The following is an 18,735-nucleotide window of genomic DNA, read 5'->3' as shown; positions in this document are numbered from 1 at the left end:
AAAAAGAGATAGATAGACATTGTAAAAAGACATCAAATATTTGTTCCCTGATAAACATGAAGGTTCTTTACATTGGAGAAGTAGTATTCTTCCTTGCTTAGAAAAATTATTTTTTTAATTTTCTGTATTCTACACAAAAAGGGAAATTAATAGAAAATAATAGATAGCTCCCTCCTGGCCAGTGTTGCTCAGTGGTTGAACACTGACTTATGAACCAGGAGGTAATGGTTTGATTCCCATTTGGGGCACATGCCTGGGTTGAGAGCTCTATCCGGGTAGGAGGTGTGCATGAGTCAGCTCCTCCTCTTTCATCATTGATATTTCTATCTCTGTCCCTCTCCCCTTCTCTCTGAAGTAAATAAAAATATATTTTAACAAAATAATAGATGGCTTAGGCAGAATGTTCTCCCAAATGCTTTAATAATTCTCATACAACAACCCTCTGAGGTAAATACTTGTGTCACCCCTCCCCCCCCATTGGAGAAACAGAGATGGCCAATATTTTTGAGATCCCAAATCAAGCCAAATGTTAAACCAGGGTTCAAGAATAGTTTCTACGACTCCTGAGCCCACATGTTCCTTTTCCTTCACACTGATTCCACATGAGAAAGAAACATGCTGGATTCATTTCTGGGAAGTCCTTCATGTTTCTCAAGAGATTCCCTGGCACATAGGATATGCAGTTAGTTCTCTGTTTGGCCTTTCCTCTTCAATTGAGATCTGGCCAGGAGCATGGGATAAGGCCCAAGCTCTGCAGCCCTCTCCAGATGCTGTACACCCCAACAAACCCCTAAGCTCTTCACAGAAGAAAGTCTGAGCTTATTTCCCCCTGACTCCCCATGTTTTAGGGCTCCAGAAATCAACCTAACAATATTCTCATGTGCATTCTAGCCTACCAGTTAACAACAAGCAACTCGGTCACTATCTGTCACTACCCGGTTTTGCCACTTACTAATTGTAACTTTGAATACATTACTTAAACCCTCTAAACTTTGTTTGCAAAATACTGTAAGAGTGTATGCTTCGTGGAGTTGTAAAAATTCAGGGATATAATTTGTTTAAAACACTAGTTAGCAATACAGGCCATTTAATAAGCATAATGCATTTACAGATTAGGTTGTTTTTCTTTCTTTCCCCCCACCTGCTCTAGCGGAGTACAGTAGACTAGAGAACAGCTCTCAGGGAATAGTACTGTGCCATATTCATGGAACATTCCCCTCCTTCCAGAGTAGGAAGAACTATCAATATCATCCTCCAAAAGATTTCAGAATTGTTACAAACTAGTGACACCAGTGTGCCTCCTGCTCTTCCATTTTTGGAGTATAAGGCTCTACTGAAGTCATCCTACCCCTCTGTCACCATGGTACATTGATCTTGGGCGGAAGATAACTTTTCCTTTTGTTTCATTAGACTTTGGATGGCAAGGAGCCACATCTGAATCATATCCAGATTTGAACGTGATACAAATCACAAAATCCTGAACTTCACCCCCTAGGGATGAGGGCAAAGACATTGTGGGAGTGATATGAATATATGTGATCAGAGGGCATGCTGTGATGAAATATAAAATTAGCTACAATCCCTGAAGCAATGCGACTGTATAAAAGAAAGAAGCTATTTCTTAAATCTGAGTTGGTGCTAACTTGCTCTGCCTAATGTAATAGCAGACAGGAAGCAAGCAGAGGATTAAATAATGCATGCATATTAGAGACTGTCCTCTTTTTCTGCTTTTAGGCCCTGCAGCTGTTCACATGTAAAGGAGCCCAGGTTATTATCCTAATTAACAGCTCTACCAATTGCCATACCTGTGAAGCCAGTTTCATTATTAATTGCTATCTTCCATGGTGAGTTTACTTTACATCTGGAGGATAAAACGGGGCATGTGTCATTTTATTTTGCAGCACTTTTCCCCTCAGGAACAAGTTGTCCACAAGGGTCTTTGGTTCGGTTTTACTCCTCTCTTGCCTAAATCTTACAGAGTCAGGGGGGGCATTCCATGAAGCAAAGGAAGCCTTGATATGGCACTGACCAGGTGTGCATGGCATATAAGAATAACACTTTCCCAAAGAGATGAGACATATCTCTCCTCCAACCTAACCTTTATGGTAATAAGAGTGTAGTCAGGTGATATCTGCCATATCCCTTTGTCTTACAACTCAGTTGGATGATCCTATATAATAAAAGGCTAATATGCAAATTGACCGAATGGCGGAACTACCAGTTGCTATGATGTGCACTGACCACCAGGGGGCAGGCGCCAATGCAGGAGCTGCCCCATGGTGGTCAGTGCGAGCATTGCTCAGCCAGAAGCATTGCTCACAGCTGGCGAGTGCAGTGGCAGTGGCGGGAGCCTCTCCTGCCTCTGCTGCAGGCAGATGGTAAGGAGCAAGGGTTCCTGACTACGAGAACCAGGGACTACAAGAGGGATGTCTGACTGCCGGCTTAGACCCTATCCCTGAGAGGTCTTAGACTATGAGATGGTGCAGGCTGGGCTGAGGGAAACCCAGTGCACGGATCTTGTGCATCGGGACTCTAGTACTGGTATCATTTATTGGGTCCTTCACAGTTACCAACAATGAAAATGATACTGCATTTTTCTCTTCTACATATGCAATTATGGTTCAAGTTTATATTGTTTATCTCTGGAAGAACACAGGAAGACTGATGGTTTTTTTTTTTTTACATGTCTGACATTGGTATATATTTGTCTAAACAAAAAAATTCATTACTGTACAATGGTAGAAGTCAAACAGAATTCCTCCCATGCAAATGTTTGTTGTGACTTTTAGGAACCCCTTTGATTAAATCAACACATAACAGATCTCTAATTTTGTTTCTGAGAAGAGGACAAATACTCAAACTCTCTTATCCAACAGCTCTGAAAGATCATTAAGTTGTTCTTTTTTATTTTTTCCTTTCCAAGATAACAAGGCCAATGTCCCTTGCCCATTGGTGACAGTTACATATGTTATGCAGTCATTTTTCCACTAGGTGAAGAGAGCAATGACGCTTTCTGTAATCACAACTTCACAGATCACAAACAAAACAAAGATGAGAAAGGCAGGTGAGGAAAACAGATTTTCCCACCACTGGCTGTATGACAGTCTGGCTAGATGGAAGATATTAAGCAGACATATCAATCCAAAGGCAACTACTTGTCTATCTTGGTCCCTGCTGACCATCAGCACCCATAACAATGTCTAGCAAATTATGTATATCTGCTGAAAGACAAAAGAAGGGGGATTATTTACATGATTTGTGCTAGATCCTGGTCTCATCCTGGTTAGCAGTAACCTATCCTTTTCCCCAGAACAGAGCTCTAACTTCAGATTTTGCCATAAATATGGTAAGCATTCAGCCAAAAGGAAAATATAGCAATACATCAGTAATAGTTAATAAAGTAATAACTATCATAGCTTCCCAGAAATCAGGTCTATTCCATGGAAGAAAACAAAAAGGAATCAAGAATATTTCTTTGTACTTGTTTAGACACATGTAAATGGAAGCCAACTAATGATAATAATAGGTCATGATATATTTTTTAGAAAACTATAAGCCACAGTTCACTGATTTACACATGGGCAACTTCTCAATACAATTGAGAAGTATTAAATGCTTGGGGCCTTTATCAGTCTGGCTTCCTGCTTTGCTGGCACTCCAGTCAGGCTGGCTGTGCTGACAGTGTAAATCAAGGCATTATTAGCTTGACCACATTCCCTAGGCTTTTGTTTCTTTGTTTCGGGACAGATAGGAAATTTGCCTGGGGCCCCAGAGATCTGGGGGGGGGGGGGGGGGGGGGGAGAGACAGAAAAAAAGGAGGAGGAGAAAGAAATGCACAGTGATAAGTGATTTCTGCTGTAAAAGTTGTGACACATTAATTTGATTCTGGCAGAAGCAAACTGGCAATGTGGGTCAAGAATTAACCTAGAAGGATAACATCTTCTGAGACATGTCTCTAAATTACATCAAAAACTTCTATGAAGGTTGTGTAAGTATTATATAATTTTTTTAAATGTATGAGTCCAGTCTGTGTGTTTTAACATGATTCTTGTAAGCATTGATGAATAATAAGTTCCTCTATATATGGAGAGTAATATAAAGGTTAACCATATACTTCAAAATATGCTGAATTTAAAACTATAATTAGGATATTTGAGGAAGTACTTTTAGCTGTTGGTGTTTTAAAGTAGCCCACTCTCTTGCAATTCAATAAAGTAGTAGGAAATAGACTGTAATGAGAACTACATAAACATTATTTGGTTGTTAAGATTGTTAAGATAGTGCATGAGTTTATTATTGAACTTATTATTTACTTTTCCAAAAGAAGTCCTAGATATTCTAACATTTTCTTGATTTTATTACAAAAGAATTAGGAATATTAGGAATATAAATTGAATTTTAAGCTTTTAAAGTATTTCCAAAATTATACATTTGATTAGTAACATGTCACTGTTGCCCTTCATATTTTCAGTGTGAAAAGAGGTGAAATCTCATAATACAGGATTTGCATTGGGCTTGATGATTTTTAAGGTTCTTTTTTTGCCTCAAAACTTTATGAATCTTAAATTTTAAAAAATGTGACAATGAAAAAAACTTTAAAATATCCTCCTCTAATGTTTGTTTTCAAAAGATTTTTTTTCTGCCGAAATCGGTTTGTCTCAGTGGGTAGAACATCGGGCCTGCGGACCTAAAGGTCCCGGGTTCGATTCTAGTCAAGGGCATGTACCTTGGTTTCGGGCACATCCCCAGTAGGGGGTGTGCAAGAGGCAGCTGATCGATGATTCTCTCTCATCAATGTTTCTCACTCTCTATCCCTCTCTCTTCCTCTCTGTAAAAATTCAATATATATATATATATATATATATATATATATATATATATATATTTTTTTTTTTTTTTTTTAAGATTTTTTTTCTCCTAAAATTATAATAGGTGAAGCCTCCAACTGTGATTGGTCAATTCCACACCCTTTTCTTTGGATCCATCGGATGTTCTTTCTTGGGGTGTTAGGCTTTTCAGTCTACGGGAATGAGGCTTTGCACTTCAGCTGTGATCCTGACAGGAGGGAAATAAACCTCTTCTGTTACAATCAGTTCAGGCCAATCACTCCACAAGTAAGTTTTTCTGTGTGCCCATAAGTCTTACTCTATACCAGATAAAACTGTTGTCTTTTTAATGAAAATTAATGCCATAATGAAATTAAAAATACCTTAATAGGTATAATTTACTAGAATTATTACTATTTTTAACCAGTTGTTTATTTCAGGTAAATTAATTTGAGTTGATTGACAGTTTCTTCCAACATTTTATTATCTACCGATGTTAAAATTATACTCCAGACCTGTAATTTGAAAATGAAAATTACTTAGCTACTAAAATAAAATATTTCAACTTTATTAGGTAATTGGTAGGTGATGATAGATAGTATAATATGACTACATTTTCACAAATTAACTTATTAATTAAAAGAGACATGTTCTTCATTACTACCTTCATTATATTATTTTTATTGTTTATAAGACTTATGAAACTTGGAATTCTTAAGTTAGTCACTCTTGATAATCAATGAATTTTTAAAGTATATTTTGGTTATATGTTGATTGATTTGAAAAGATATTTCTGACATACTTTAGGTGTTTTGGGCATTACAACTAGTGATTATCCTGGTTCCTGGTGCTACTTTCCATCTTTATGCTGCATTTAAAGACATCAGTCAAGAATGCATTCTTCAAAAGCCCATCTACACTGTGGTTTATATTGTCTCTGTTTTAGTAAGAATCAGTCTCGAGGTGACTTCATTTTGGCTTCAGATTCACCTCTTTGGTTTCCAAGTCACGCCTCTCTACCTGTGTGATGCTGGATCTCTGGGGGAAAAGTTTACTATGGTAAAATGCATGGTGCCAGATCACTTTGAGAAGACCATCTTTCTCATTGCAATGTACACATTTACTGGAATTACCGTGGTATTATGTGTTGCTGAGGTTTTTGAGATCATATTTAGAAGACTATGCTTTCTAAGTAAGCAGTGACCCAGAGGTTGATTAATTGCTATCATACCACAGTTATTTATCAATCATTGTAATTATTTTTACTTTATTCAGTGAGTACCTTAATATCAAACATAAATATTTATTCTTTCAATATATCTCAGTGTGTCCGAAGTTTATGTTTAATATAAATATAATGTTAACTTCTAAGACAGAAATTCCTGAACAAATATTTCAGTCTATTTTAATTTTGTCAAGCATTAGAAAATATACATAGAACTAATGTTAACTTGTTTACCCTGTACTTTTACACAATGGAATACTATGCAGCTGTAAATAAGATGGATCTCTTACCCTTTAGGAAAGCATGGAGGGATCTGGAGAGTATTATACTAAGCAAAATAAGACAGTCAGAGAAAGACAAATATCACATGATCTCACTCTTATGTAGAATCTAATGATCAAAATAAACTGATGAATAAAATAGATCCAGAGACATAGAAGTATGGAACAGTCAAATCTCAGAGGGAAGGTGGGGCCGGGCATGAGGGGTGGAGAGAGATCAACCAGGAAACTTATAAGTATACTAGAGGCCTGGTGCATGAATTTGTGCACCAGTGGGGTCCCTTGGCCTGGCTTGCAGGATCAGCCCAAACCTGCTCTCCAACATCCCCTGAGGGGTCCCAAATCGCAAAAGTATGCAGGAAAGGCCAAGGGACCCCACCAATACATAATCAGGACTGGGAGAAACATGGGAGGCTGGCGGTGGGATGGTGGGAGGGCTCCAGGGCATGTCCAGCCCATCTATCTCAGTCTCGATTGGCTGGACCCCATCAGCAAGCTCACCTACCAGTTGGAGCGTCTCCCCCCTGGTGGTCAGTGCACATTATGGTGATAGGTCGATGGTCAATTTTCTTCCCCCTGGTGGTCAGTGCATGTCATAGGGAGAGTTTGAGCAGCCTTATCGTATCATTAGCATATTATGCTTTGATTGGTTGAATGGCCAACCAGAAGGCCAGACACTTAGCATATTAGGCTTTTGTTATATAGGATATGCATAGCCCATGGACACATACAATAGTGAAGACCTGGGGAGGGGGCGTAGAGTGGAGGAGGTCAATGAGGAACAAAGGGGAGACATTTGTAATACTTTCAACAATAAAGATACATTTAACAAATAGTACTTTTATAGAGTTCTCTGACTTACAATATCTTCATAGATCACAGTATTTTGTGGATAGAGAAACTTTTATTATCCCTTTTACACAGAATGAAAAATTTTGGCTCAAGGACGTTAATATATGGGCCCAAATTCACACAATCATACTGGAATCCAGATTTACTAACTCTGAAACTATCTCCCTTTTCACTGAGCTATGCAGTTTTAACTTAAGGATATAATTATATTTGCAGTCATGTTAAGTATAACTTATTTAAGCACAAAAGTTATAAGTTAATTATTAAAAGAGTCATTCTATATTTGATCACTAACTTGAAGAAATGTGACAATTACATTTTTACTATTATACTCTACTGTTTTCTTGAATTTTTAAACATTAAATGATATGGTAATATAGCCTCCAAATAAATAAAAATGATATGAAAAATATTGTGCAAGGCTTTCTTGTTTCTTGTTGAAATAAATTAAAACCTCTGTGCTCATAGATATAACTATCACTTCTATATTCAAAATTATTGAAATGGAAAATTATATTTATATTACATTAGACTTTCTAAATAGCCATGAAATTATTTCAAAGACAATTTTATATCAATTCAGTGCATTTCTTTCCATCTGTCTGCCTTACCAATAATCATCTTCATTTGGTGTAATTTAAAATCTTTATGTATGACTGCCTTCTACTGGTGCCTTATTAGAGAAATAAGTAGAGTGAGTCAATTACTGAGGTTTTCAATCTTTCCCTCAGTATTATTCAGCCTATGTTTGATGTAAATGTAATGAATTTCTACATTTAATGAATGTAATGATGTAATGAATTTCTACATTTAGGAATTTTAAATTCTTGAGTCTTTCTCCATATGAGTACACAGGAGAAAAGTCCTGCTTACCAACATTTAACAAATAGCTGCTGAGTATCATTTACCATTTTCTGCACTGAGAGTTCAAATACAATGATAACTAAGATTTAGTACCTTTATGAGATCATATTCTAGTGGGAGGTTCAGAGGCATAACTAGAGGGATGGCTGATAGAAATAGCCCACTTAGAGGGAAGGAATATTTATTCACTGTCTTTGTCTAGCTCCCTAGCCCCTAGTGCTAATAAATAGTAACAATGTTTAGTCCATTTCCTTCTTATTTTTAAATTCATTAAAGATAATGCACATTTTATTGCCTGCCCCAGGGTAGTCTGCTTCTACCAATCCTCGCACACACACAAATGTCTTCATATTGAGTAATACTTTGGAAGGCTAGTAAGTTTTGATTGGATGCCAGAATGGGCGTTTGGCTTTGTTGAATTCTGTAGATATTTCTGTCTTCCATAAGTATACATAAACTTTATTCTGAGGCATAGTTCAGTTACTTGCAAACAGTTAATCCTTTGTGATTTTTTAAAGCTGTATTAGGTGGGACCAGTGTAGCCCTCACGGAGGGCTAATGTTGCCCCATTACTAAAAATAAAGCCTTTCTGAGAGCTCTATCAGGTTCTCCTTTGGTGCTTCACAAATATTATCCTTCCACCATTCTCATAATCTTCAATTCCATCCTCACACTCATAGTCTTGTTACACTTGGGTTGCTACAGCAAAATACCCAGTGGATGGCTTATCATCAAAATAAATTTATTTCTCATCATTCTGGAGGTTGAATCTCTGAAGTCAGGGTGGCAGCATGGTCAGGTTCTGGCGAGAGCTCTCTTCTGGTTACATATTTGCCGCTGGAGCCTCACCAGGTGGGAAGAAGGTAAGAGAGCTCTCCAGGTCCCCTTTATAAGGACTCAGATCCCACTCATAAAGGCTTCACCTTCATGCCTAATTTCCTCCCAAAGGTCTCACTTCCCAACACCATCACATTGCAGGTTAGGATTTCAAATCAGAAATTAACCAGGAGAAAAATAAAAATAACAGCACTAAATAGAACACTGCAAGCAATAGAGAAAAAGCTAACAAAAGCTGGTTCTTTGAAAAGATCAATAAGATGGCAAAACTCACTAGACTGATTGAGCTAATAAAGGAAAAAGTGAAAATTAGACATTTCATAAATGAAAAAAGGCCCATTAAGATGATTGCAAGAGAATACCATATGAACAATGTCGTGTCAATAAGTTTGATATTTAAATAAAAAGGAGCAATTACTTAAAAGGCACAAATCGCTAAAAACTTTATTCTACAATAACTAGGAAATATGTATATTCTTGAAATATTAAAGAAGTTAAATATAAAAAAATTATAAGCCTTTCCACAAAGAAAATGCCAGGCCCACATAGCTTCAGTGGAGAATTCCATCAAATGTGTAAAGAAGAAATAACACTACACAATCTCTTAGGAATTAGAAGGGAATATTGGCCATTTCATTTAATGAATAATAATTTAACATTGATTTTAAAAATTCTTAGCAAAAATATATTAGCAATTGTAATACAGCTAAAATATGTGTATATATATATATATATATATATAGTATATGTGTATATGTGTGTGTATATATGTGTGTGTATAAAATGATACTACATCATGGAGTTCAAATGGAGATTATCCCAGACATAAAAGGCTTTTTTTAACATTTGAAAACCAATTAATGTAATTTAAATGGTTTAAGGGAGTAAAGAAGAAAACCCACAGTCATCTTAATATAAACAGATAAAAGCATTTGATTAACTTAATACCCATTTATTATGAAACAAACTAAAAACAAAGACATCACTATAAAAGGTAACCACATAGCCTAGCCAACGTGGCTCAGTGGTTGAATGTTGGCCTATGATTCAGGAGCCACAGTTTGATTCCTGGTCACGGCTCAATCCCCAGTGTGGGGTGTGCAGGAGGCAGCCAGCTGATCAATGATTCTCTCTCATCATTAATGTTTCTCTCTCTCTCTCTCTCTCTCTCTCTGCCTCTCCCTTTCTCTATGAAATCAATTAAAAAAATTTTTTTTAAAGGTGACCATGTAAATTAAATAAAAAATATCTGAAAAATGCTATATGCTACATCTCAGTTAATAGTGAAAGAATGAACAATTTATCCTATAATTGTGGTAAAAGGCAAGAATGTATACTTTTACCACTTCTGGGTAACATTAAACTAGATGTCAAGACAAAATAAATATATATTTTGAATTTATACTTACTAGTAAATGTAATAAAAATACAAGATATACATATTGGAAAATAATATTTTTATGGAATGAACATGTACATAGTAAATTTTAGAGGTGTACAAAAAGCTATTAGAATAAATAATTAAATTTATAAAGGTTAATATTTCTGTAGAGTAATAAAAAATGAAATTAAAAAAATTTTAATGTCATTTGAAATATCCAAAAATATGAAACACATTTCACAATAAATGTTTCAGATTTGTACAATGAAAATTACAAAACAATGCTGAAAGAAATTAAAGATTCTTTAAAAAAGTAGAACAATAAACCATGGTCATGATTCGAAAGACTTAATCTTTTATAATGCCAGTCACTCCAAATTGATCCTTAGTCCCCATACAATTCAAGTCAAAATTTCAGCCAGCTTTGTAGAAATTAACAGATGCTTTGAAAATTTATATGAAAATACAAAGGACTTGGAATAGCCAACAAAATGTTGAAAAAGCAAAATAAAAGTAGATGACTCACACTACCTACTTTTAAGACTTACTGTAAGGTACAATAAGCCAAACAGTGTGGGGATGGTATGGGATAAGTATATTGATTACAGTAAAACTAAAAGGTTAGAATTAGTTCTACAAATATATAATTGTGTGTTTTTGTTTTAAATTCACTAGCATAATTCAATTATGCTGAAAAAAACACAAGATATGCATGTTGAAAAAATAAACTGTAATTTTTACCTCCAGTCCAGTCCCAGCCATGGATGTGTAAATAGGTCTGGCCAAGTCATCAGGGTTTTCTCTTTTAGTTTTCTGCGGAACTTTTAAGGAAAAAAACTATAACTAATAGAATGTGAGTCTCATAGTACTGGAACCCAAATTTCTACCATATACAATGTACCGCAAAGATATATCAATGGATATACTAGTATATTTCCCTGATTACAATAAGTCCTGTCATTTTTCACCAAAAGAATTGTGACCTCAATTGGAACATAAAGTTTTGCTGTGATATGATCACACATACACTGGTGTCTGGGGAGTAGTACAAAACATTTACTTTTTTCTATCAAAACACCTGTCAGTTCAAGTATCTCTCCCTTTTCTTCTTCCTGTGGTTACCATGAACCCCTATCTCTGCCCTCTCCTCACTGGCCAAGATTCTACCTCCATCCTGAAGGGTAATGTTAGATTTTTTAGAAAAGAAGAAGACGTTTTTCTTCATAGTAAAATATCATAGTGAATTCATTACTGTAAAATATCAAGAAAAATCCAACCTAATGTTGTTCATATTTACTTTGACTCATAGCATAATTTCAATGTATTATTAGGCTAACATTTATCTATGTTACTTTCCCTACTCATATAAATTATCCTCTACTGATGGTAGTATGGTGCTTAGGGGGGAAAAATCATATGTTGGCAGATGGAGTAAAATCCAATTCTAACCATTTCAATTAATTGGACATTTTGCTCCTCTTCTCCTAGAATGTATGCAATTGCGAAAGGGACTTTGAGCAACCTCCATTCCTGAAGGGAGTAATTAGGAAAATAACACAAAGATGCAGCTTTCACTAGAAAGGAAAAGCAAAACTTGGTTTTTGGACAAAATCTGAAATGGAGCAAAACAAAACACAAGAATGTATTTTCGGTCTAGAGAGCTATTCAAATCAAATAGTAGTGGCTAGATTCACAGGCTCTGAAACCAAAGTACCTGGATTTTAATGTTGAACACTCATACTTACTGGCTGTGCCCTAGTACAAGTTACATACATTCAATGCCTTATTTTTCTCACCTGTAATGCAATGAAAATGGTAATACTACTTTCCTCATAAGGTTGTGATAAAAAATTAAGTGAGTTGATATAAAACTTTTAGAAACATGAAGATACATAGACCTTCGATAAATGCTTACTAGTTATTATTTTGTTGTGGCAGAGGTGAGGTGAAACAAATTCTATTTGGTGGCCTTAATCTCAATAGCAGCAAGTACACTCTTTGACCAACGCAATCAGGGCAGAAGGTCTGGCTTAAAAAAAGTAGGAAAGGCTTGCAGAATCAGGTGTGTATTAGTGATTCACTAGGGCATTTGTCCTCAACTCTAGATATCCCATTAAAATTTCTTGAAGATTTTTTCAAAATACTGATATTTAGGATCCAACCCAGAACAATTAAATCTGAATGCCTGGTGGTAGGACCTTGATATGAATCTTTAAGAAAACTTCTAAGCTGACCTTGGACAACCCAGTTGAGAATCAAGAAGTAATACAAAGAGAATAAATGAGATGTCATAAGACAGAGAAAGACACTTATGGTTAACCCACTCTGCTTTGCTTCATTAATTTCTCTACCAATCCAGCAACTTCTGACTGGAAAGTCAGGATAGTGAGAGTAAGAGAAAGAAATCATAATGGCTTTGTTTGTTTGGGCTCCTATAACAAAAGACCACAGTCTTCATAGCTTACAAACAACAGAAATGCATTATCTCCCAAAGGTCCCACATCCTAATACCATCACATTGGGCATTAAGTTTCAACATATGAATTTGGTGGTGATGGGCACAAATATTCAGTTCATAGCAAATACATCCTCAAGTGCTATTAAGCATGTTGCTGAGATTGGGAGAGAATAAAGAACTCAGTTTCTTTCTAAGTAAAAAACAAAACAAAAAAAACAGACCCTTAATTAAATGGTGGACTCTGCAAAGAAGAATAGACGAAGGAAGTGAAGTGGGAGTAATATAAGGACATAGAGCAGCTTCTTCAGTGGTTGGAGTCAGTTTAGTGTTCATTAGAGAAGGGTAAACAGAGGACATTTTCAGAGTTTGAGATCTTGTTTCTTGGAAATGGTGTGATTTCAATGAAAAAAGTTTTCAGATGAACTCTCAAAAATATGGACTAAGATAAAATAAATAATGAAAGGTTATGCATGGAGGTAAATAAAGTGAAAGGTGATAATATGGGACAGAGAGGAAAGAAAACAGAACTGAAGTCATTGATGGTGGAAGGGAAAGCTGATGCCTACACTGTTATGAGTCAGCAGCATTGAGCAAGAAGTATACCAGGACACCTTCTCTGTGCATTGACAAGTAATGAATATCCCAAGTACTTTGCAAATTGTTCATCATTTTCCAAAAATAAATGATTTACAGATTATTCATTCACTAAAGTATACACTATCCAATTCAGAAGAGAAAACTGTTGGCTACTTTACCAATGTGTCAATATGGAAGAACCTAATTAAAAAATATAAACACATCATCTCTCATCTTAACCAAGAATTGAATGTACTATTTCTAAGATTAAAAAATAAATAAATAAATAAATAAATAAATTTAAAAAAAAGCTTCTATGGACACTATTAATACAATCTGAGGACTTGGAAGGGATAATTCCTGAATGATGCCAAGGGCAATTAACGCCTTTATCCTTTTTTTCCCAATCAACAGACATTATTTTGTTTTTTGTTTTGTTTTTTCCCCCCTTTCTATCCTTCCTTCTGCCATAAAAGGGATGATGGGGCCTGTGACCACAGCCACCACCACCAAAAGTTAAAACATGACAAAATTTCTCCTCCTTCCTACCAGGAGAGAGCGCTGGTGTCCCTCAGACTTCATCGCGAGCCAAGCACGCTGGGACTGTTCCTGCTGGAAAGCCGTAGTTAGCTTGCGGTTGCTTAGCAACGGGAGAGGGGGCGGGGCTTGCCGTGCGCGCTCTTGCGCGTGACCTCCCAGCGGAAGCGGAAGTGCCGGCGGCGCGCGAGTAGGAAGTAGTAAGTCTTGGCCTAGAGATGGCTGCGCTGGCCCCGCTGCCCCCGCTGCCCCCGCAGTTTAAGAGCATACAGCATCACCTGAGGACGGCGCAGGAGCATGACAAGCGGGACCCCGTGGTGGCCTATTACTGTGAGTTCTCCCGAGTCGCCGCGGCCTTCCTTCCCGCCCGGGGCCCACACTCCTCGGTCCGGTTCTAGGTGCAGGCCCCGCCTCCTGGCTTTGGACTTGACTTCTAACTGGTGCCCCCTCCTCCATCCCTAGGGGTCCCGACCTTGGCTCTGCCCCCTTGCAGGTCCTGGAAAGGCAACACTCCAAAAGCACCGTGGTACCCACCGTCTCTCCTGTTTTAGGCTTAAATATTCCTAAACTGACTACACTGGAACAGACCGACCTAAGGTGTTCTTGTTTGTATTTTGTGTGTGTGTGTGTGTGTGTGTGTGTGTGTGTGTGTACACACACGGGCCTCTGATCTCCACCAGGGAAACCTGAAATATAACCTGGGTAGCTGAGTAATGAATTGGAGTATTGAAGGTGGTGTGAGTGTCCCAAAGACAGTAGTGATGTGGACAAAAGGAAAACAGACTAATTCTGTAAACATAGTAATAAGTGTAAGTTAGTTATGACAAATACAAACCAGCTCAAAAACTCCCACATGTTTAAATGGAGAGTATCTGCTACAAAACAAGCATTTTGATTTTACCATTCCCACTTCTGTATCCAAACTGCTCTCTCCCACCAGTGAGAATTTTTCATCTTAATAACTGCGATTTAGATGTTTGGTAGCAATATTCTCTCTTTGGTTGATTGTCAGTACTTATAATCCACAGTTGATGCAAAGGAAGCATGGATTAAAATTGTTCAAACATTTTTCCTTCACAGTGAAGAGAGTAATTCTATATTATGTCAATTTTACTTTATATCCCATACCCAACTGTATTGCAAATAAGTAACCTGGAATCTGTAAATCTTTTGAAAAGGATTTTTAGAGTTAAGCTCTACATAAAGTGTCCTCTGTTGTGAAAGTTACTAAAGTTAGCTAAAATCTGATCCTCTGTCACCCTGCCATATTCCAGGTGTACCCATTTTCATTTCTCACATGTGCAAGGCCCTTTTAGATCGCTGTGTTCTTCACCTGGTAACATCTACCTTTTTTTCTCCACTTGGAAAATTTCAAATGATTAAAAATCTAACCCAAATGTCACCTATTCTGTAGTCAGTAAGTTGAGTACTCTCTAGGCTTTGCCTCATTTTGTTCAAATCTTACAGTATTGTTACTCAGTCCCTCAAGCAATGGCCATTAATCACTCATTCAGCGTGTATTTATTGAGCTTGTGCCTATGTCAAGCATTACCAGGCACTGTGGCTGCAGTTCCCGCATTCATGGAGTTTACATGCAATAGGATGGAGAGATTAAATAATTTGATGAGTATATTATGAGGGTGTTTAGAAGGTTATGGAGAAAAATAAAGCAGGGAAGATAATGGGAGTACCAGGAGCAAGGTATAGGGAGTGCAGAAGAAATTTCACTTTCATAGTGGTCTGTTAACTGCTTCAGTGAGTTCATATCTGAGCAAAGACTTGAATGAAAAACAGGCTTTGCTTCATCTGGCAAACAGTATTCTCTTTTCTCCATAGAGGGAATAACATGTACAAAAGTCCTGAGGGAGGGCTGTTGAAGGAGGATCAGGAAGCCATTGTAACTGGAGTGGTTAGAGTAAGGAGAAAAATGATGTGAAATGGACAAAGAGGTAATCGCTTCCAACAATGAAATGGGAGCTATTGTTCATGTCTAAAACTAATCAGTATTCATGGGCTCTGTATTGTATGCCTTTGTGACTACCCAGGGACGCTTCATTTTCTGTGTCATTATCTTCTCCCTCTTGCCATTTCTTTCTAAACTTACCCAGTTTCCTTCATTTAAAAAAATAAAAGAAATTCTTACTATGGCATTCCCCTAAAGTTGTTGTCCTGTGTGCCCATCCTTAAAGCTTAGCTTGAAATAACTGCCTGTAGTTGTTTTTACAACCTTATCCCATAGAATCTTTTCAGCCCATTGAAATCTGGTTTTCATGCCTATTATTTCACTGAAACTGCTCTCAGCAGGGTCATGAACAAACATTTTTATTGCTAAATCCAACTTAAAAATACTTTTTAGTGAAGCATATGCATATTAAAGAACACATATAGTGGGTGTATACAACTTAAGGAATAATAAACTGAACATTAATGTACCCACTATGTTTGATGTTATTAGACTTAAATTTTTGACAATCTGGTGGACATGAAATGGTGTGTCATTGGAGCAAAATTTGCAATTCATTGAGTCTTAATGATATTGAGCATCTTTTCATATGTTAATTAATCTTTTGTGATTTCCTATTGAAATATTTATTGCTTCTGACTATTCTATTTCACTATATGTCTAAATAACCTAGATATGTTTCCTTTGTTGTATGCATTGCAAATGTCTTCTCTGAGTTCATAGGTTGATTTTTCATTCTATAAGTCTTTTGATGTTTAAAAGTTCTTAATTTTAAAATATAGCCAATTTACCACCCTCTTCCCTATGACTTGTATTCTGATTTTCTAGTCCTTGGTTTCCTTTTGTGTAAGTAGTACCTTGTTTGGGACTTTGGCATATTATTCTTTATCTATTTTCTCTATTTTTAAAAAAATATATTTTATTGAATTTTCACAGAGAGGAAGAGAGAGGGACAGAGAGATAGAAAAATCAATGAGAGAGAATCATTGATCAGCTGCCTCTTGCACACTCCCTACTGGGGATGTGCCCACAACCATGGTACATGCCCTTGACCGGAATCGAACCTGGGACCTTTCAGTCCACAGGCCGACGCTTTATCCACTGAGCCAAACCGGTTTCGGCTATTTTCTCTATTTTTTTATTGAAATTTTGATTAGACATGTGTTGCACTTTCCTTCTTTATTTCCTTCTTAATGCTTTCAGAGTTTGCATTCTTTTGTCTCTCTGAGCTACAGTTGGTGTAATTTCTTAAGGTATGTGCTCATCTTCATATAGGTATCCTGTTGCATTACCCAGGTATTGTGTTTCTATTTTATTTTATTTTATTTTATTTCTAGATCTTCTTTTATCGTTTCTTTTCAAATTGACCTACCCATTTCTGTTAATCTTTTGCTACTATATTTCTTAAACATTCTTATTTCGTTAAATGTTTTAAATATATTTATTTTCATATTAGCTATCTGATAATTCCTGTAGCTCCTGTATTTGTGGGTACATAACAACTTGTGCTCTAGGCATGCTAAAACAGTACTTTTCAAACTTGTATGTGTAAATAATTCTACAGGAATCCTTTTCCCAATTCTCAACTTCCCTGTTCCTTTCCTTATAAGACTCCTTTGGCTACAGTAGCAATGCTGTATGTTGCTTTCTCTTTTTTCAACATCCTGTTCACAAGTGCCATTCTTCTAGTTAAGTGTTTCCCACAGTGTGGTACACGTACCCCCAGGGGTACGGGAAGAGTTTGGTGGGGGTACGCGATGCACCAGAGTTTGGTGGGTATATGCACTGCACTGTGCTTAGCTGTGCCTAATTCTACGTTCTCATGAGTACGAGAGGTACTCAGCATTACAAAAATTATAGAAGGGGTACACATATGTCAGAAGTTTGGGAAACAATGAACTAGAAGAATCTAGTTTAAAGAAGAAAGACATACTATTATGAATCATGAATATTTTTAACCTCCAGGTTCCAGAACAAAAGAAAAATTTAAATTACTAGTATTAGTGAAACCTCCATTAGTTAAGGTATTAGGTAGAGTTTCCTGTCTTTCCCTGTGTCATGTGGAAAAAAATCAGTCAGAGTAAAGAATAAGCGTTTATTCAAAATGCTGGCTTGAGAAGGCGTAAAGGAGCATTCTAATTTGGGGAAAGAGAGTGCTATCCTATCTAATAAAAGAGTAATATGCAAATTTACCAAACCTCCACTACACCCACCAGCCACACCCACTAGCCAATTGGGAGTGAGATTGCAAATTAACCCAACCAAGATGGCTGCGGCCAGAGAGAGAGCAGGAGGCTTGGGTTTCCCTGGCAATGGAGGAAGCCAAGCTTTCTGCCTGCCCTGGCTTGCCTTGACCTCCGTTTAAGGCTACAAAGTTTCAATTATAGAAGATAAATAAATCCCAGATTCCAGGGCCTCTGCTTAGGTTGCCAGGGGGGTATGGCCAGCCTGCAAACCACCACGGGCCCCTCACCCCTGGCTGCCCCATTCCCCAAAGGAACTCCCATCCTGATCTGGGACACCCTTTAGGGCAAACCAGCAGGCCTCCACCTGTGCACCAGGCCTCTATCCTATCTAATCCTTCTATCTAATAAAAGAATAATATGCAAACAACTGTCATTCCAACACACAAGATGGCTGCCCCCATGTGGTCAAAGATGACTGACCTCATGTGGACACAAGATGGCCAGCAAGGGAGGGCAGTTGGGAAAGATCAAACCTGTAGGGGAAGGTAGTTAGGGGTGACCAGGCCGGCAGAGGAGGGAAGTTGGGGGTGACTGGACCTGCAGGGAAGGACAGTTGGGGGGGTCGGGGGGACCAGGCTTGCAGGGGAAGGCAGTTAGGGGCAAACAGGCTGGCAGGGGAGCAGTTAGGCATCAATCAGGCTGTCATGGAGTGGTTAGGGGGTGATCAGACTAGCAGGCAGAAGCGGTTA

At 37.4% G+C, this 18,735-nt stretch overlaps 2 protein-coding genes across 2 annotated transcripts in view; both read left to right on the top strand.

Annotated features, from left to right (window-relative positions):
- Positions 1 to 3,949: 3,949 nt before the first annotated feature.
- GJE1 (gap junction protein epsilon 1) lies at positions 3,950 to 6,029 on the top strand (the record flags this gene model as incomplete). The annotated part of the gene is given in 4 exon segments (XM_084890862.1): positions 3,950 to 3,988; positions 4,933 to 4,981; positions 4,984 to 5,114; positions 5,634 to 6,029. Coding segments are annotated over 4 exon segments (615 nt in total).
- A 7,976-nt stretch (positions 6,030 to 14,005) lies between these two features.
- VTA1 (vesicle trafficking 1) overlaps positions 14,006 to 18,735 on the top strand; it is a 46,510-nt gene continuing 41,780 nt past the window's right edge. The window contains exon 1 of the mRNA XM_084889330.1: positions 14,006 to 14,167. Coding sequence (XP_084745456.1) covers positions 14,056 to 14,167 — 112 coding nt within the window. The 5' untranslated portion in view covers positions 14,006 to 14,055. The remainder of the gene's footprint in view (positions 14,168 to 18,735) is intronic.

The sequence above is a fragment of the Pipistrellus hanaki genome, assembly GCF_964339955.1.
Source record: "Pipistrellus hanaki genome assembly, chromosome: 7".
NCBI lineage: Eukaryota > Metazoa > Chordata > Mammalia > Chiroptera > Vespertilionidae > Pipistrellus > Pipistrellus hanaki.
This window is presented reverse-complemented; position numbering and strand designations above follow the sequence as displayed.